Below are 16,375 nucleotides of genomic sequence, written 5' to 3' on the forward strand. Positions count from 1 at the left end.
TCTTTCTGCAAAGGCTGTTTACCAGAAAGAGAACGCGGTGCCCACACTAAGTCTGTCTATGGGGGTGGACGACTTAAGGCAATAATAATCTATCCCAGAATGCACTGAGGCAACGGCAGGTCTGTCAAGGCTTTCTCACAGAAGGAAGCGCACTGAATGGCAGTGATGCACAAAAACACCTCTTGCAGAGCTTTGAAGCTTGATGCGCTGTGAGACCGACGCTGCCAAAGGAGGCAGGGGGACAAGGATGTAGCAGAATTTTACATCCGAGCAGACACAAAGGGCTAACTTTGACTTTGTTCCAGCTTTCCTCTGCTTACCTCGGCTGCTGCTGCTGCTGCTGCTGCTGCTGCTGCTGCAGCAACTGCGGTTGTTTACACGAACAGCTCTCTTTAAGTTAAGGCAGTTTACCTCCAGCTGCTTCCTGCTCTTTTGCATCAGATCATATTTGCAAACTTTTCCCAGTTTTGTGGAAACAGCCACGGTCTCTCAGTTGGACCAGGGGTATCCCCCAGGTGTGTGTCAGCAGGCGGCTGTCACACAGTTTTCTTCGCTGCCAGCCCAAGTGAAATGTCATGTCCTGTCAGAAAAATTGTGAAGCCATCTCGGAGCTGAGCAGCGTGTGGAGTGTGACGTTTGGAGTAGCAGGCTCCTGGTGCTTGCCTGGGGCATTGGGCCCTAACTGGGACCTCTCTGCCAAGCCTGGTGAGATGCCGAGGCTCCTTTCTCTCTTTCACTCACTGTCTCTCTCGCTTTCTCTTTTGTCTAGTCTTGCTCTCCCTTTATCTCTCTTACTCCATGCTTTCCTTTTATTCTCTGCGTCTCTCTGTTAGCCCATTTACACCTGATATTACCATGCTATCTGAAATATGCCTATCTTATATGTGGGTATGGAAAACCACAGCAGTGGAAATGCACACAGAGTACAATGCTGCTTAAATGTGACTGCATTGACTAGTTTGTATAAGGTAGTCTGGCTTGTGTTGGATTAGAAGATCAATATGTTTGAATATGTCTCTGGAGACAGGAGGCAATTAGTTAAATTTAGCATAGAGACTAGGACAAGGGAGAAAGTGCTAGCCTAATTAGCACACACTATTCTTTTTTTTAAGAAAATAATAACTTTTACGATTTCATAGTAGGAACTTCATTGAAGAACTTCAAAGAATTTAAAAAATATCCAAGTTTTCATTGAAAAGTTGTAAATCCAATTTAGTCCCACATTTTCATTTAATATAAATTGCAGGAAGTACAACTGTATTTGAAGACAACTGAATATAACAATCTGACCAAGGTCTAGATGCCATGTTATAAGGAGAGACAATATCTTGTATTTAAATCTCGATGACATTATACACGTGCTGGGAATGTCTTATTTAACTTTATTATGTAAATGACAAAAGAGGCTCAACCAAGCAAAACTGAGGAGGGATGACTCCCAAGGAGAAGTGCTGCCGTCTCTCACCCTGCGCCGTTCCACAGGGAATCGTGTGAGTTCATTATGCTGTGCTAAATATTTCTAGCATGTCTCACACGTCAAAGATAGGACAGCCTCGGGTATTAAGACACAGTCTTAGCTTTGAGTGTAGGCTAATAACCAAGCAAATGCTCCGTCAGCAAGATTCTGTAATGTAAGCTAAGACATTTCCGTGTAGTCCATGGAGGTGAGGGGCACAGTGCATTAGCTGTTTACTGTAACAAGATATTGCAAGACAGATACGCATTCCAGCAAACTACCTGTACCATCAGCTTGTTTTTGTTCTGTCTATGTAATGACCTGGGAAGTGCATGTTTCCATTGATAATACAGAGAGGCTTCAAAAACAGGTCCAACTTTCCCAGGGAAAAACAACACCCCTTATTTCACCTGAAGTGGACAGCAGAAGCTAAAAAAAAAAAAAAAAAGACATGCTCAGAACGGCTTTCAACCATAACCAGGTCAAGATCTGATCTGAGCTGGTAGCATTTTCACCTGTCAGACGGTCTCTAGGAGGTAACCTGGATGTGTGTGAGGACTCACCACTGCCAGCATTGGTAATGGCCCTGGGCATGTTTCCATTGGACGTTTCCCTATAGGGAACCTGCAGAGTGGTGTCAAGACTGCTGAAACCCTCCTTCAAAGAGTTGTGCTTGTAGTACTCCACCAAGTCCTGTGTAAAACAAGCACAATAGCACAGAACATGCTCTTAACATTAGGAAGTCACCTTAAAGCTGTGTGGCACTGTGTACAAATGTATAGAAAAGAAAGCAAAGACATGTGTAAAGGCTGTGAATAGAGAAGATGCTTGTTTGATCCTGACAATTCACCAGCTGTCAATACTAAGGTTCTCAACCACAATTTAGCTTTTAAGGGATAGTTCAACATTTTGGCAAATTGGCCCATTGCCATAATCCCTATAGTCTTAGGTTCGTTACTTTAAATGTCGGTGCAAGCTATTTTCAGAGTGGCGGAGTAGAGCCGCGAGCTGCTCAGAGCTATGCTACGGAGCGGTTTTACATGAATTTACCTCTAAAACAACTGTGTCTCGCAATGTTATGTTATTATCTCATAGTGTGGTGAATGTCACAACTTGTCCACCAGAGCGTTTTGGAGTTGTTGGATTGTGTATTTGATGAGTTTGATGAGGGAAACCAAGAAATCCCAATAGCCTCTTTAGCGTAGCTCTGAGCAGCTCACGGCTCTGCTCCTCTGTTCTAAAAATAGCTTGCACCGACAATTAAAGGTAACAAACCTACTGCTAAGACTATAGGGATTATGGCAATGGGCTAATTTGCCATATGCCCAATGTTGAACTATCCCTTTAAAGTATAAGAACAGAAATCATGTGTAAAAATAAGCCACTATATTTTTTATCATTGTACAACATATAAGCATTTTTTTTCTTGCATGCTGTGGTTTATCCCAAGAGAGCGCCATACTGTACTCTAAAAGTAGGATAATGTCAAAATGATTATGTTCATTAATGCTAAGACAGAAATGCATTGAGAGTTACCAGGACGGTCCTGAACAGTCGGCTCTCAGCGATGTAAAAGCAGCCATCCTTGGTCAGGATCTTAATGTGCTTGATTTTATCGTTGAACCTGTGGAGAATGAATAAGACATGGGCTGCTAATCAACTATACATGGTTCCACATCAATCCAGGTCTCCATGGTGAACCGTCACGAAGGTCTGTCTGCGCCGGCCGACGGTTACCATGCTGAGCCCTGCGACAACATTTGACAAGATCGCCTTGGGTTTTCCCCCACTGTAGAAATCAGACCAAATTCACTTCACGTCAGAACTATAATAAGTAGCATAGGGTCAAAGAGTTTTACCTTGTAATCACCGCAGCAGCTTAAACTATATACCAATCATTTAACCTTTCTGGCTTGTCAACCCTTCAAATTAAATAATATCCACTATAACTATAACTAAGGCATTTAACATCCTTACCTTGTATTTAACAAGAAAGGGAAGAAGTTGGAGAAAAGGAAAAAAGGGTTGTTGTTTTTTTCCAACTTGAATCATCTTGTAAAATTCCCAAATCCACAGCAACAACATTTTTGGTGGCATTGTTTTTCTTATTTAGACTTTAAAAAACATATTTTCTGTGCCAAACACTCGAGCAGCTTTTGTTCTACCAGGAAGTGATTGGCTGATGATTAGGATCCGGTGTGGATTACTGTTATTACTACAGCCGTGGAAATCACTTGGCAGTTTGTTATGTAGACATATGGTAGCTAAAACTAATGCTGTTTAGAACAACGGTCCTGCAATAAAGATGATGATTCAACTGGTGTGTGTTGCTGTTCAGCTGTATTACATGATACACACAGACAGCTGAAGAACCTCTGTAGCCTATTTATATTTATCAAGATCTTGACAAAGATGTTGTGATAGAGAAACACATTATGCTTGTTTTTTGAAAATAATTGTATATTTTGAAATCAATTTGACAGAATCACTGAAGTTAAAGGGATCGTTCACCCAAAATTCAAATTTCACTCATTATCTACTCACCCTCATGTCGACTAAGGGCTGGGAGAGTCCTCCGTGCCTTCTCTGAGTTACGGGGGGGGGGGGGGGGGGGGGGGGGGGTCCGCGCAGCAGTATTTGTCCATATGGTTGTGAATGGGGCTCACTTTTCTTTGTCCAAAAAGACACACCAAAAAACATCCAAATACCTCCATACTGCTCGTCATGTGAGAAAACATGAGAAATTGTTCCGCCGGTGATTTGCAGTTTTGCACTGACACAGGAAGAGCAGTGAACTGAGACACTGGGAGCTTCCGCTACAAACAAGCTTAAATTATAGACTTATTTAATTTTTTCGGAACAATCTCTCATGTCGGGGCTTCAATACAAGACGGACATTACAGACGAGCACTATGGAGGTATTTGGATGTTTTTTGGTGTGTCTTTTTGGACGAAGAAAAGTGAGCCCCATTCACAACCCCCCCCCCCCCCCCCCCCGTAACTCCGAGAAGGCACGTGAAATTTGAGTTTTGGGTGAACTATCCCTTTAATTTCCTTTTTCTGTGTCTACTGTGTTGCCTGATATCAAAAAGCAACCTTAAACTGGAAGAAGTCATTTTAAGTACTCACTTAACCTATGACAGGAAAAAACTGACTGTAGATAATTGTACATTTGAGAGAGTGTGCTATAGGCCTGATTAAATTATTAACTGATTAAATAATCATATGACATGAGTGAACCACAGCTGGGGATAAGTACTTTGTTGAAAAGCAGTGTAGGCCGACCTTATAAATACATATACACTGCTCAGTATGTATGTATGTTTATATATAGTGTGTGCACACAAGTGGGGATGTGCTGTCAAGCCAATTTCTAGCACACGACTGTATAGTGCACGTCTGCCATATGATGATGTACAAGTTATACTGGAGATCCGCGTTATAAATCTCCCAATGCAGAATATAACCAATGAGAAAAATATGGCCGCGCTTAAAATTCACTGATACATTATGAATATATGGGGAGTAATACATTATTGATTTGTGTCGAGGTATATGATGCATAACGCATGGAGGCAGATGAGTCCTGTTTGGCGAAAGGCTCAGTTTTTCTTTTCTCCTGTAGGCTACGAAGGCTACACACACAGACACACACACAAACACATAAACATCATTCAGCGCACACACGTACAAAATGGCCACTTGTAGCGTTAGACATTAGACAGCTCCACTTGATTAGCAGGAGCTCTCTGTATAAACCTCCATTATCTCAAACGGCCATCCTGATAATGATCTTAAGCAGTGAGACAGGCAATTAGGATTGGTGTGTTCAGAAAACTGGCGCTGTACATCAAAGCTTTGAATGAGCGAACCGTATGAGTCCACAAAAACCAAATGGGCTGGAATGGCGTGTCACTGGCTAAATAGTCCTTACATCCAAACACAATTTCAGAGTGCACCTTTAATCATTATAATCTCTCAGAGTCCTCATGGCAGGTCAAAGGACTCGACAGTCCTTTCTTTTCTTTCTCTTTTTTTTAGGACGGAACATGCTTTGATGTAGCCTGAAAGATATTCTCAAATTAAATGGACAGCGCTGGATTTTTCAGAGGAGGGATACCGAGGCTCTTAGCTTGCAGATAAAGCCAGACATTTACTGGGGCCTAAAGGAACGAATGTTTTATCTACAATTCAAGTGCATTGCTCGCCGTCTTCTGAAATCCATTTCTAAGATTGATAGCCAAAGAGCAGGCAAGTAGTATGATGAAAGCTATCAGCCCCTCCTTGAACATATGTCTGAGCGGAGAGCTGAGACAATAGATAGATGGTAAAACAGATCACCCAATTCCACCTCTTTCCCCCCATGCTGTGTTCAGTTGAGATGTATGGACTGAGCCGACCATGAGGAGAAATAAAAATGAGCCGCAGCAGCAGCAGCAGTGTTTAGGTACCTACGTGAGGTTCAAACAAAGTCACTAGAAAAGGTGGTTAAGAGCTGCTGCACTCCAAACATATTTTCTCACCTCTCTCTAAATGTTTAGCCATGCAGAAAGTTTCGATTTTCTTCGCCCTGCTTAAAGAAAATTGATCTTCTCTACTTATAATCAAGTATAATCAAGACAAAATTTCACATTTGATGCTCAGAGGACTAGAACAAAAATACAAAAAAAGAGAGATTCAACAGGGACATCTGTCTCCAGGAACAGTGACCCTGTTAATCCCTGTTATTTCTACTGTGCTGAGTTGTTCCAATGAAAATGATCTTTACCCTGGATTTATTACCCAGGGGTAAAGTATAAAGTCATAATTGAAGTGGCCATTTGTCTCACATACAGAGGTAAAACAACTAAAACCCTCTGATGTGGTGTTTGTTTCTTCTCTTTTCTCTTTTCAGTTGTTTAGATACCTAGAAATAGTTGCGTGTATTTGCATGCAACCCCAGCGAAACTTCACTGACAGCTGAGGTATGATGTTAGCGACCTGGTGCATGAGTTCACTCCAGTGGGGAGTAATTCATACATACCTAGTATATAACAAGCGGCTGTCGACGTATCTGCCACTTGTTCATACTGACATTAACTGCTCCGTGTGGGTGATTTTCATGTTGTGCTGCTGTAGCTTTTACTGAGCGGTCCTGATTTGCCTCCGTATCAACAGTACGTTTCATTGTGTTGCAGAGACATGCAGCCTGCACCGGTCAGGTTACTTTGCACAGCGCTCTCCCTCCCTGAACCTCATTTGGCTCATGCCTTGTAGTCCTTAAGTGTGCGTTTGTATATTACTTCGGTACCCTGTTGAAGGTTTTCAGCTGAAAAGTGTTGGTTGTGGGTTTTTTTCTTCTTTCATTTGTTTGCAATTGTGAAAGCCCTGAACTTCAAAGAGCATTTTTGTTCATTGTAGTGTACAAGTAATTTAAGGGAATAGAAAATACTCTTCCTTCTTGGCAAAGCAGAGACACACTCAAATTCTTTCCCCTCTTCTTTTTCTTTTCTACCAAACAGGTTTGCGCTTATTTATAAAAAAAAATATGAACATCATAACACAATCATCGCAGTGTTTTGTGGACACTCAAAGTGTAACCAGCAACAGTGGTGTCTTTTTCCTCTTCAACAACTCACTTGAAGTTGCAGATCCCCATGAATCTCTGTGATGTTTATTTAAAGAAATATGATGCAATTTAAAAGTGGGTTTTCTGCTTTCTCTATTTGCACAGCTCCTTTACAGAAGATGACTGGTATAATGGAAATTGTCCTTTAATAGGATTATCACACATAACATTGGTCACCATCCTCAGCAGCCAGTATTAAAACATTTAAAATCAAGCAGGACTGGGAACAGTGGTCTGGTCTGGCAGCTGTCGGAGATTTGGAGAATTGTTGTGGATGCAGAAACATCTAAAAACTGCTGCCACCTGAAATTACATTTTGAAACTGGGTTGAACCAAACCTTTGAAATTAAATTCTGCCTCAAACCGTCAGCATCACCAGCATCAGCTGTGATTCTTCAAACTGTGAAAACTTTTTCTAGACTTTTGATGATTATATAGTCACTATAACTGTCTTGAGTGAAACATGGCATGATCTCCCTCCTCTGCAGCCACTGCATCCACTTCAGCATTTGATGAGTTGTTTGTTTTCAGATTCAGCACTGTCGTTGTCCTGAGCTGATGTTTGCATGTGGCCATTTTGTTTGCTTGAGCGACTCTTGCCACTCATCGCACGTCTCTCACAATAAGATGTTTCTTTCCCCACAAGACGGCCGCTGACTGCATGTGCTTTGTTTATTCCACTCCTCTTGGTAAACTGAGCGAGTGAGTGAAAATTGTAGGAGATCCAGTGTGGAAATAAATTGCAAAACAAGCTCTCGCCTCACTTACTTTATACTGATGGCGTACTCCGTGCATTCTTTTCTACGGTGTCGAACCAGATAGGTGCCGTTCCCCCGATCCTGGAGCTCCACCTCAGCCTGGTATCTCTCCATGGGGCCTGCAAACCTGAACCACCCGTGAACAACTACTGCACTTACACTGCAATCAATCATTCTGAACATGAGGATGAGAACGGTCAATACAATCAATAAAATAGAGTAAGGATGACTTGCGGTTATTGTTAGCAATCTACAGTCATTTATTTTCATCGCTTACCAGAGCTGGGCAGAGTAATCGACAGGTTTTGGAACCTGGCATGGAAAAGAATTGTGGTTATTTTGTGCTTTAAAGGAGTCGATACAGGGGGGGATGGAGGTCATTTGTGGTAATGTGATATTCAAGCCACATCTAATGGCTAAAATCAGTCTTCTACAGCGAAAAAACTGCAATTGAAAAGCACTACATTCCTTCGCTAAGACATCGCTACTAGCCATTATCCACTAAATGCATTGTAATCACACTCAACGTGTCTTATTGATTACAAAAAATATGCACACTTACACATGGGCAAGGCCTCACAGCGTCACTTGGAAAGAAGCCAATCTTGCTTGTCGCCAGGATTTTGCCCTGCAACAACAACAACTGGCTGTTAATCGCGTTATATTTGTCTGGGAGCAACTACACATCCCTCTCTCTCTTCTCTCTCTCTCTTTTTTTTCTCTGTTCCTCTCCTCTTCCCCTCCCACACCCGCTTCAATAAATCCTCAGCAATTAGCACACAACAAGCAGTGCATCTAATTTGCAGCCCAAGTTAATTATGGTTCAAACTCTGCCGGCAGTTAGATTTGTGCTGCATCAAAACAAGAGCCTCGTTTAACACTAAATAATGGATCTTATTCTGGTCTTTGAATATCCAAACAGCATGAGCTCTTTGGCTCAAGCTAAAGCCTACCAATTGCATTTTAGCTAACCCGCCCCAAGCAAACACAAGCTTTATATGAAAATCATTAATTCTTTCAACAAACATAGTGTAGACATACTTTTTTTTTCTCCAGCTAAATAAACCCATTCGGTAAAACGAATTACTTAATTCTTCTATAGACTTGCTCCTACACAGATACTTCAGTTTATTCTCTAACCTTAAATCCGTATCAGCCAGAGATAAACAAATATATCAACATTAAGCTCAAGATAATTTAAGTATCCTGCTCCGAGCTGGAGGTCAATTTGAAGTCCATTGAGTCAATCTGAGGAGACAGTGACGGTGAGTGTCGAGGGCATGTGGAGCTCTTCATTCAGCTTCCTGCCCTGTTTATGCTTTCCCCCTCACTCCTCTTTATTAGAGTAAGAAATGCTTTTTGGGACCGTGCAAGCCCTGGCAGTAACTAGATTGGAAAGCGAATCTTTACCCATCTCTATGATTCATTCTGTGTAATAACATTTCATCAAAGGTTTTTTGAGAGCCCCTCTCTATTTGTTATGCCTTCAATAAGCGTATGATAAAGATTAAACTTATTACTGTGTTGGCATAAACAGGCAGTAGTCAAAGGATCAAATGAAATTACAGTGATTGATTGTATTGTTCTGCCAGTGGGATGGGGGATAATTGCCTTCTGGGTAACAGGGGATATGAATTCTCAATGTTCTGTAATTCCATCCTCTGGCGCCACTGGGGACGCTGAAGATTAAAGGTACCCTGTGGAGCTTTCATTGTAAACAAACACGGTTTTGTTTGGATTCAGTGTTTCTCACCAAAACGCATTGTGTGTGACCGTAAGACCTAACAAACTTGTTGAAAACACTTGCAAAGCCTTGTCTTGTTTGCTTTGAAACTTGTTTTGTATCATGCATTGTGTCTATCACATTGTGGACTTCTAATCTTCTTCTTTTCTATTTTTTATTTTCATTACCATATCCTGCGTTTTGCAGCTCATTGCCGCCACCTGCACCTCGTGCTATACTGCTTTCTGCAACACTCACAATCTGATAGCAGCTCCAATAGGGTCCCAAATGCATCCAATTAGATAAACAGTGTTTCTTTCATGACTTATACAATTTCTAAATAAAACTTTTAGTTTGGACACAATGTGCAGGTGTTTCTTTTTCAATTGAAGTATCCAGGTCAATTTGAAGTCCCTGGAGTCAATCTGAGAAGACGGTGACCACTGCTTTGCACCTGTGATGTGAGAATGCATGTACAGTACTGCCCCACAAAGGCAAACAGAGCAAGCAAACTGGACTCTTTGTAATATGACAAAATATAGTGCTATAATTTCTGTGATATTTGCAGAGACTGAAAATAAGCTTAAATGCTAAATATCAACAAAAGAAAATCTGGTTAAATATATAAATATTCTGATCCTGTATTTCTCCCAAGCTATCACCTTCGATCGAATTATCTGTATTTTCATTGAACAAGATTTTAGTATTCAGTTCATGACTCCACACGACGTGTTGAGACAGTAGCTGTATCCATTTATGAAAGAGAGGAAAAACACAGTTAAATGAGTCATTTTACTGCTCTGGTAGAAAACATAACATCAGTATCAGTGTTAGTTTGATCAGAATATCACTCTACAGCACCACCAGTGGTCAAAACCTCCAGGTGCCTTGTCACAGTATCAGTATGCACAAAAAGAAGAAGAAGAATGCACAAATGCGTAGCCGTATTGTCATTTAAATCCTTTGATTATCCCCCCTCTCACCATGCACGGTAACCATGGCAGCAATCAAAGCAGTGCCATCGGGTCTGTGGCATGACATTCTGCTAGCTGTTGTGGCGGCTTACAAGAAGTCTCCTGGCATTCATGTCCTCACCCTCCACCTTGTGCTCTGTCACAACAGAGAGAAACAGGGAGCACAGGAAATCGGGCTAACTGCCTACTCCCAGCCGCGCCGTTGGCAACGACTGCAGTCTGATTGGAGCAGCACCAGAAGGAGGATGAGTTCTTTTTAATGCCGCCGTAAAAGCAGCAGCGAGAAGCGGCGAGGGAGGCTGCCGGAAGACCCCCAGATAAATCGCCTATCCTTTCAAAAATAGATAAGGTCAAACACTCTCAACCGTTTGGCTGACCTCGTGAGGTGGTTGCTAAATGTGCCCCAAACACGAGGTTGTGCGCCGCCATTAAAACATCTTCCAGAGGCTGAAGTGTCTGCTGCTTTATTGTCTCACTGTGGCACTCAATTAATCAGCTGAAGCCACTAATTGGTTAGATCATCAGATGGAGGCTGTGATTCAATCTGATGAGTGGGGGGGGGGGGGGGGGGAGGACAAACACCCCGTTTGTAATGTAACTGGAGTTCAAGGGAGTTCATCTAGATCTTTGTCTGATATCTCTAATTGAGGCTGACCTCATCATAATGTCACATTTATGGCTGTCAGGACACTGAATGTGACAAACAAGCACAACACAATTAGTGATTTATGAATAACAATGGCCAAAGGGAGGGAAATGAATGATCTCACCCCCATTAAGACTTTTTTTTTTTGAAAGCTTTTTTTCTTTTCTCCATCACATATAGGGGAAAACCAGTATTAAACAGAAGAGATGCAGACATGCAGCACGGATGCAAACCCATGACACTGCAATGACATTGCGTGCACCAAGCCAACCCGCTGAGCCATAACATGTTATTTTTTCACAGAGCCACAGATGTTGAGATGAAACGAGGATGAGCTGAGTGACACGCACCTGCCACCAGGAGCTGTGTAGGTCGGCAAACATCAGTTCAATGACATCCCCCGCGTGAATGCTTAGTGGGGGCCCGCACTGTGGATGGGGGATGCCACTGTAGTCTCTGATCACAACCATCCTGGGTAAACCTGGCAGACAGGGAATAAAAACACATTTACACTCTGGCTTTTAGACATTTATCAGAGTCTCATATGCAGCAGCTATATAGTCTGAACGGTTAATAACTCGCTGTGGGTAATACATTAGAAACAGAGACTTTGTGAAAATGGCATGAGGAAGAGACGGCTAGAAAAAAAACACAGAAGGCATTTGAATCAGAGCTTTGTTTCTCAGGCTATGATTAAAATAGAAGCTCTGTCACTCTAACTATTCTGCCAGATGTGTAGAGTTAACACTGAAAACTGTAAAAAAAATAAAAAAATAAAAAAAATATTTGCACACTCTCTTCAAGGTGACAGTGTGAGCAAAACTTCCCTCTGTTTTATGTTTGTTGTTCTTATTCTTTTTTTAATTGCCCATTTTCTTTCTGTAAAGGACTTTATTGTGACTTTGTTTAGAGGTGTTATATTTAAAGAAAATCATTGTTACATAACGTATGAATGTTTAAATGTAAATTTTGTATTTTCTGTCGTTTTTTCATTAAATTCCCACTGAGCAAAATATCATACAGACAATATGATGAAACCTTATATCCACATTGAGTAAATCAAAAAATATTTAGGTGGATTTCAGGTAAAGTGATGTTGGTATGGGATGTGAAAGTGGAGTGGGGGCGTTTAGTCCACATTAAAGTCTTACTTTGGTGGTTTAGGTCATCATTTTTGCAGGAGGATGTTTTCTAATTTTAATTTCAGTGTTTTGTTTTGTTTTTTTTCAAATAAATTAACGGTTGGCTCCTGTGGGTAATTTACATTTACTCTGTTCCACCTGTTAGTCAGCACACAGTAATTTCACAGTGTAGCCTACTGACATACACCTGGAGTTGACTTTTACATCTCTGAAGCGGGGGGTGACAAATTTAACAATTTGAGGTGGTATAAAACAAGATTTTTTTTTTGGTTGCTGTAAAGAGGTTCTTTGAATGTCATTTTCACTGCTCTGAGCACCACAAATAAAATCCTCAGTCACAACTCTATTGTGCCGAGGTGACAGCAGAAGTCTCTGAGGTGAATATATCTCCAAACCCGAGCAAAGAAACCCAAATCGACGAGATTATACTAAAAGCAAGTGAGAAAATGTGCAGTTTGGAGAAGCAGCCTTTTAGTAATTATTTAATCACGAGCACAAAGCGTATTCACAATTGATCTTTTACATGCTCATGAATGTGGGAGTTGTTTTGACTGAGGTTTAAACCACCCAAATGGCACCATCCTAAAAAGCAGCAATTTACTATGGAGTGAAATTCATGTCTTTGATTCCTGAACGGCACGGCTCCAATCTTTCCTCAGCGTGGCAGACAAATACAACCACGAGGATCCGGCTAAGGCTAAGACTAAACACCCCTGCCAACTTTAAAGACACAGCCACTTACTCTCCCCTGACTCACACATCCAGCCCCCCCCCCCCCCCCCCCCCTTCAGACACATCTCCCTTGCAGCCACGGCTCCGTCGCAAAGCAGCCCGAGGAAACTATTACGGTGACCTCAGATGAATGGAATATCTCACGTTCATGTTTTTAATAAGAACAATAAGCACGGCTGTCTTTCTCATAAAGCCCCTTATGGAAATTGATTTATCACGAAGGCACGGCTCAGCGGTGGAGGCCCAGGCATATAGACTGCTAGAAGTGCTTTTTCTGCCAGTATTTCTCCTGCCGCCGTTCTCATAATGATTCCACCTACTCCAATTCATCTCAATGCCGTCGAGGGGTTTAGGAATCACGGCATGTGGTGAGAAAAGGGCGTTTTTTTTCCCGCTTTGGTTAAGGATTCCTTCTGCAAAGTGTTATTCATTGGTTATTCTAACTCAAATATATTCGTCAAGAGGAAACTGTTGCTCATTTCCTGCTTTGAACCTGGTGGATGAATTCACATTTCTAAGAGACATCTTCAGGGTTTTTGTGGCGAGGAGTTGAGTAATATTTGATCAGAGACTTGGGTAGGATGTGATAACATCTGAGGGTTGGCTTTAAAGCACCATCTATCTGCTCCAGGTCTCACTTTGGCCTCTCACTAACCGTCTCCTTTTCATCCTGTCTGTGTTTCTGTTTTGCTACAGAACCAAGATAAAAGCAGCTTAAGAGGTACCACGTAAAGCCCTCAGCAGGTCCTCAAAATCGGTCAAGTGGTCAAGGCATACTGACCTGGGTCTGGCGGTGCTGTGTTTTCCTGTGAGCAGAGAGGGAACGCACATAACGAGACAGAGCAAAGTGGAAAGAGGAGAAGGAGAGAAAAAAATACAGAGAAATGAAGGGACTGATAAATCTAGAGGGGTCATTTTTAATCCCTGTACTGGATCAGTCTGACCTGAAGGAACGAGTCACAGTCTTAAAGCTATAATCTGCAAGTCTCATACTCTTTAGATGGTCTAGCCATTTTCAAATAGAAAGACAGATATCAAGGGAGAAATTTAAGAGTTCTGTTTCTGAGCAGTTCCCTTCTGGGGGAAAAATATAACATGAATAAAATAAATAAATAAATAAATACTGAATCTTTTAATCCACATTTTATCCATAACCCACCAGAGCTTCACACTGTGTTCAAAAATATCAGATAAACTATTACAAATTGCAGAAAAATGAATGTCGAGGGGGAAAAAAGGGAATCTGTTGCGGTGGGAGGACTAATTCTGTCCATGCAGCGTTTCATAAATAAAAGCCCTGATCATTTTCTAAACACATGACAGCTGATTGATATGCAGCCTTGAGCGTGCCACAAGAATAAAAATATATAGGCTTGTTAAGTGTTTAATTATATTTTATAGTTAAATCGTGATAAAAAAAATATATAAGCAGGGCTATGACTGGCCAGCTGTAATGAGCTGATAGGAGTTTGGCCAATCGGAGCTCCTGCTCTCGCTCCGTGGGACGGACTTCGTTGTATTTTCATGCGGCGCAGGGCTCGCAGGTCTCACAATTAAACAGAGCCATCTTCATATTAATCACAAAATGTAAACTGCAGATGTTGCAGGAGGGTGTGGACATATTCCACAGGGATTTTAACATGCTTTGATTATCCTGTATTTGGGTGTAATGTTTTTAATGCATCATTTAAATCCAGATTTAATGAATCATTTTCCACATTAGCTAGAATGGCTTTTAAAACATCTCAGTGTGTTAACTGATTATGACTGCATACGGTCTGTATAATGTGCACACGCGTGGGTGTATATTAACTTATCTGCTATGTCGTGCCTCACTAATTATGTTAGCTTTGGTGTCTAAGTCAAAGAGGAGGAACAGTCCAGGTCTCACCTTGGGTCTCGGCTTGGCAGAATCTGCAGTCAGGTGAGAGACAGACACAGACAGGGGAATACAATATGAGTGCGTGGTGGCTTCTTGACATACAACCTCAACTGTCAACCTCGGCTGGCCCTCATCACGCCTCAGAATGCATAAAGACCACAGCGCTGCGGCTAAGAAGGCTCGTCAAAGGCCAGAGCTGCCTTTAGCTGTCTGCGTGTGCAGGGAGGGTAATGTAGCTGAACTCCAGCACCAGGCTGGTGACAAAGAGCTGCAGCTTGACACAGGGGTAAGATGCAACAACTGTTAAATAGCTCCATCACAGAGTATATTAAGCTTTCAATTAAACAACCGCAGGAAAAAAAAAAAGTGAGCGCGTGACTTCCGAGTTTTCCACAGCCCTGGTGGAGCACTCGAAATGTAACGAGGTGCATCTCTGGGGAGCGTGAATGTGCTCAGTAAATTTCATGTCGATCTGCATTTTAGATTTTGATATTTTGTGTGGATAAGTGGAAATATTGGCCTGATGATGGCGCTAGAGAAAAGGTCACTATGCAGAGTGAATGTCATAGAAGAGCATAGCAGCAGAAAAAAAAAAGGACGTGGATCGGTCGGCCTCCATCTCACCTGTTCTCCCACACACTCCCAGTCGTCCCAGACACTCCTTATGAGCCCCCAGCCCGCATTTTAGACAGAGATAACCCTGGTTAAAGATGCCCCTGGAGATGATAAAACACAGGACATATTTCAAGTATAACAGCCTCCTTAAGAGAAATACCTTGACATTTTAGATTTTCAGGCTTCTGTCACATTCTCAGGAGAAGAAAAATGACACAGGAAATGTCCTTCAGCTTTCCAGGACCATAAAACCGATACTGTCCCCTGATGACTGAGAGAGTCCTCTGTCTGTACTACAGTTTAACAGATATTTATTTCAATTAAAAGCCAGGGCTAGGAAGCTATTTCAGTTTAGAGTAAATAAATATAGGAAAAAAAGGGGAGATTCAAGTTCAAGAGCCAGAGGAAAAAAGACAGAAGACTGAAATGTAAAATGTCAAGTTGTCCTTTTCACACCTTTTGATACCTTCAAAGTGTATTTTCCTGAGAACAGAAAAACACCATCAGCGCAATAACACATGATGGTTGATTGCCATCCCAGAACAATATGTGTAGGTACAGTTCCTGTCTCAGTTGTGACAAAAGCTCTTCTGGGACTTCATTAGATCTACATAATTATACAAAATAGACTTCTTTTTCCACAATGTCTAAATCGTACCTTAGCAGGAGGTGACAAAAGCTACAGGAAGTGATTCTCTCAAACGTGTGCATCTTGAACTGGTGTGAGTTGTGGCCGGCTTTTTCTGGACGGATATTTGATCTGTGACACAGAATGAGAAGGGGGTTAAAAAAAAATCATTAAATGCAACCAAGATAAGGCATCTACAGCCATGATAATG

At 41.7% G+C, this 16,375-nt stretch overlaps 1 protein-coding gene across 2 annotated transcripts in view; it reads right to left on the minus strand.

Annotated features, from left to right (window-relative positions):
- The window catches only part of LOC311000692 (guanine nucleotide exchange factor VAV3-like), a 45,470-nt gene that overhangs the window by 6,546 nt on the left and 22,549 nt on the right, over positions 1–16,375 (minus strand). For both annotated transcript variants that reach the window (XM_083991464.1, XM_083991463.1), the window contains exons 16-25: positions 16,195–16,296; positions 15,546–15,637; positions 14,931–14,953; positions 13,821–13,845; positions 11,516–11,646; positions 8,385–8,450; positions 8,100–8,134; positions 7,833–7,949; positions 2,993–3,080; positions 2,020–2,149 (exon numbers count right to left, since the gene is read on the minus strand). In XM_083991464.1, the coding sequence (XP_083847590.1) occupies positions 2,020–2,149; positions 2,993–3,080; positions 7,833–7,949; positions 8,100–8,134; positions 8,385–8,450; positions 11,516–11,646; positions 13,821–13,845; positions 14,931–14,953; positions 15,546–15,637; positions 16,195–16,296 (809 nt within the window). The remainder of the gene's footprint in view (positions 1–2,019; positions 2,150–2,992; positions 3,081–7,832; positions 7,950–8,099; positions 8,135–8,384; positions 8,451–11,515; positions 11,647–13,820; positions 13,846–14,930; positions 14,954–15,545; positions 15,638–16,194; positions 16,297–16,375) is intronic.

This window comes from Trachurus trachurus (genome assembly GCF_905171665.1).
Source record: "Trachurus trachurus genome assembly, chromosome: 17".
Lineage (NCBI taxonomy): Eukaryota > Metazoa > Chordata > Actinopteri > Carangiformes > Carangidae > Trachurus > Trachurus trachurus.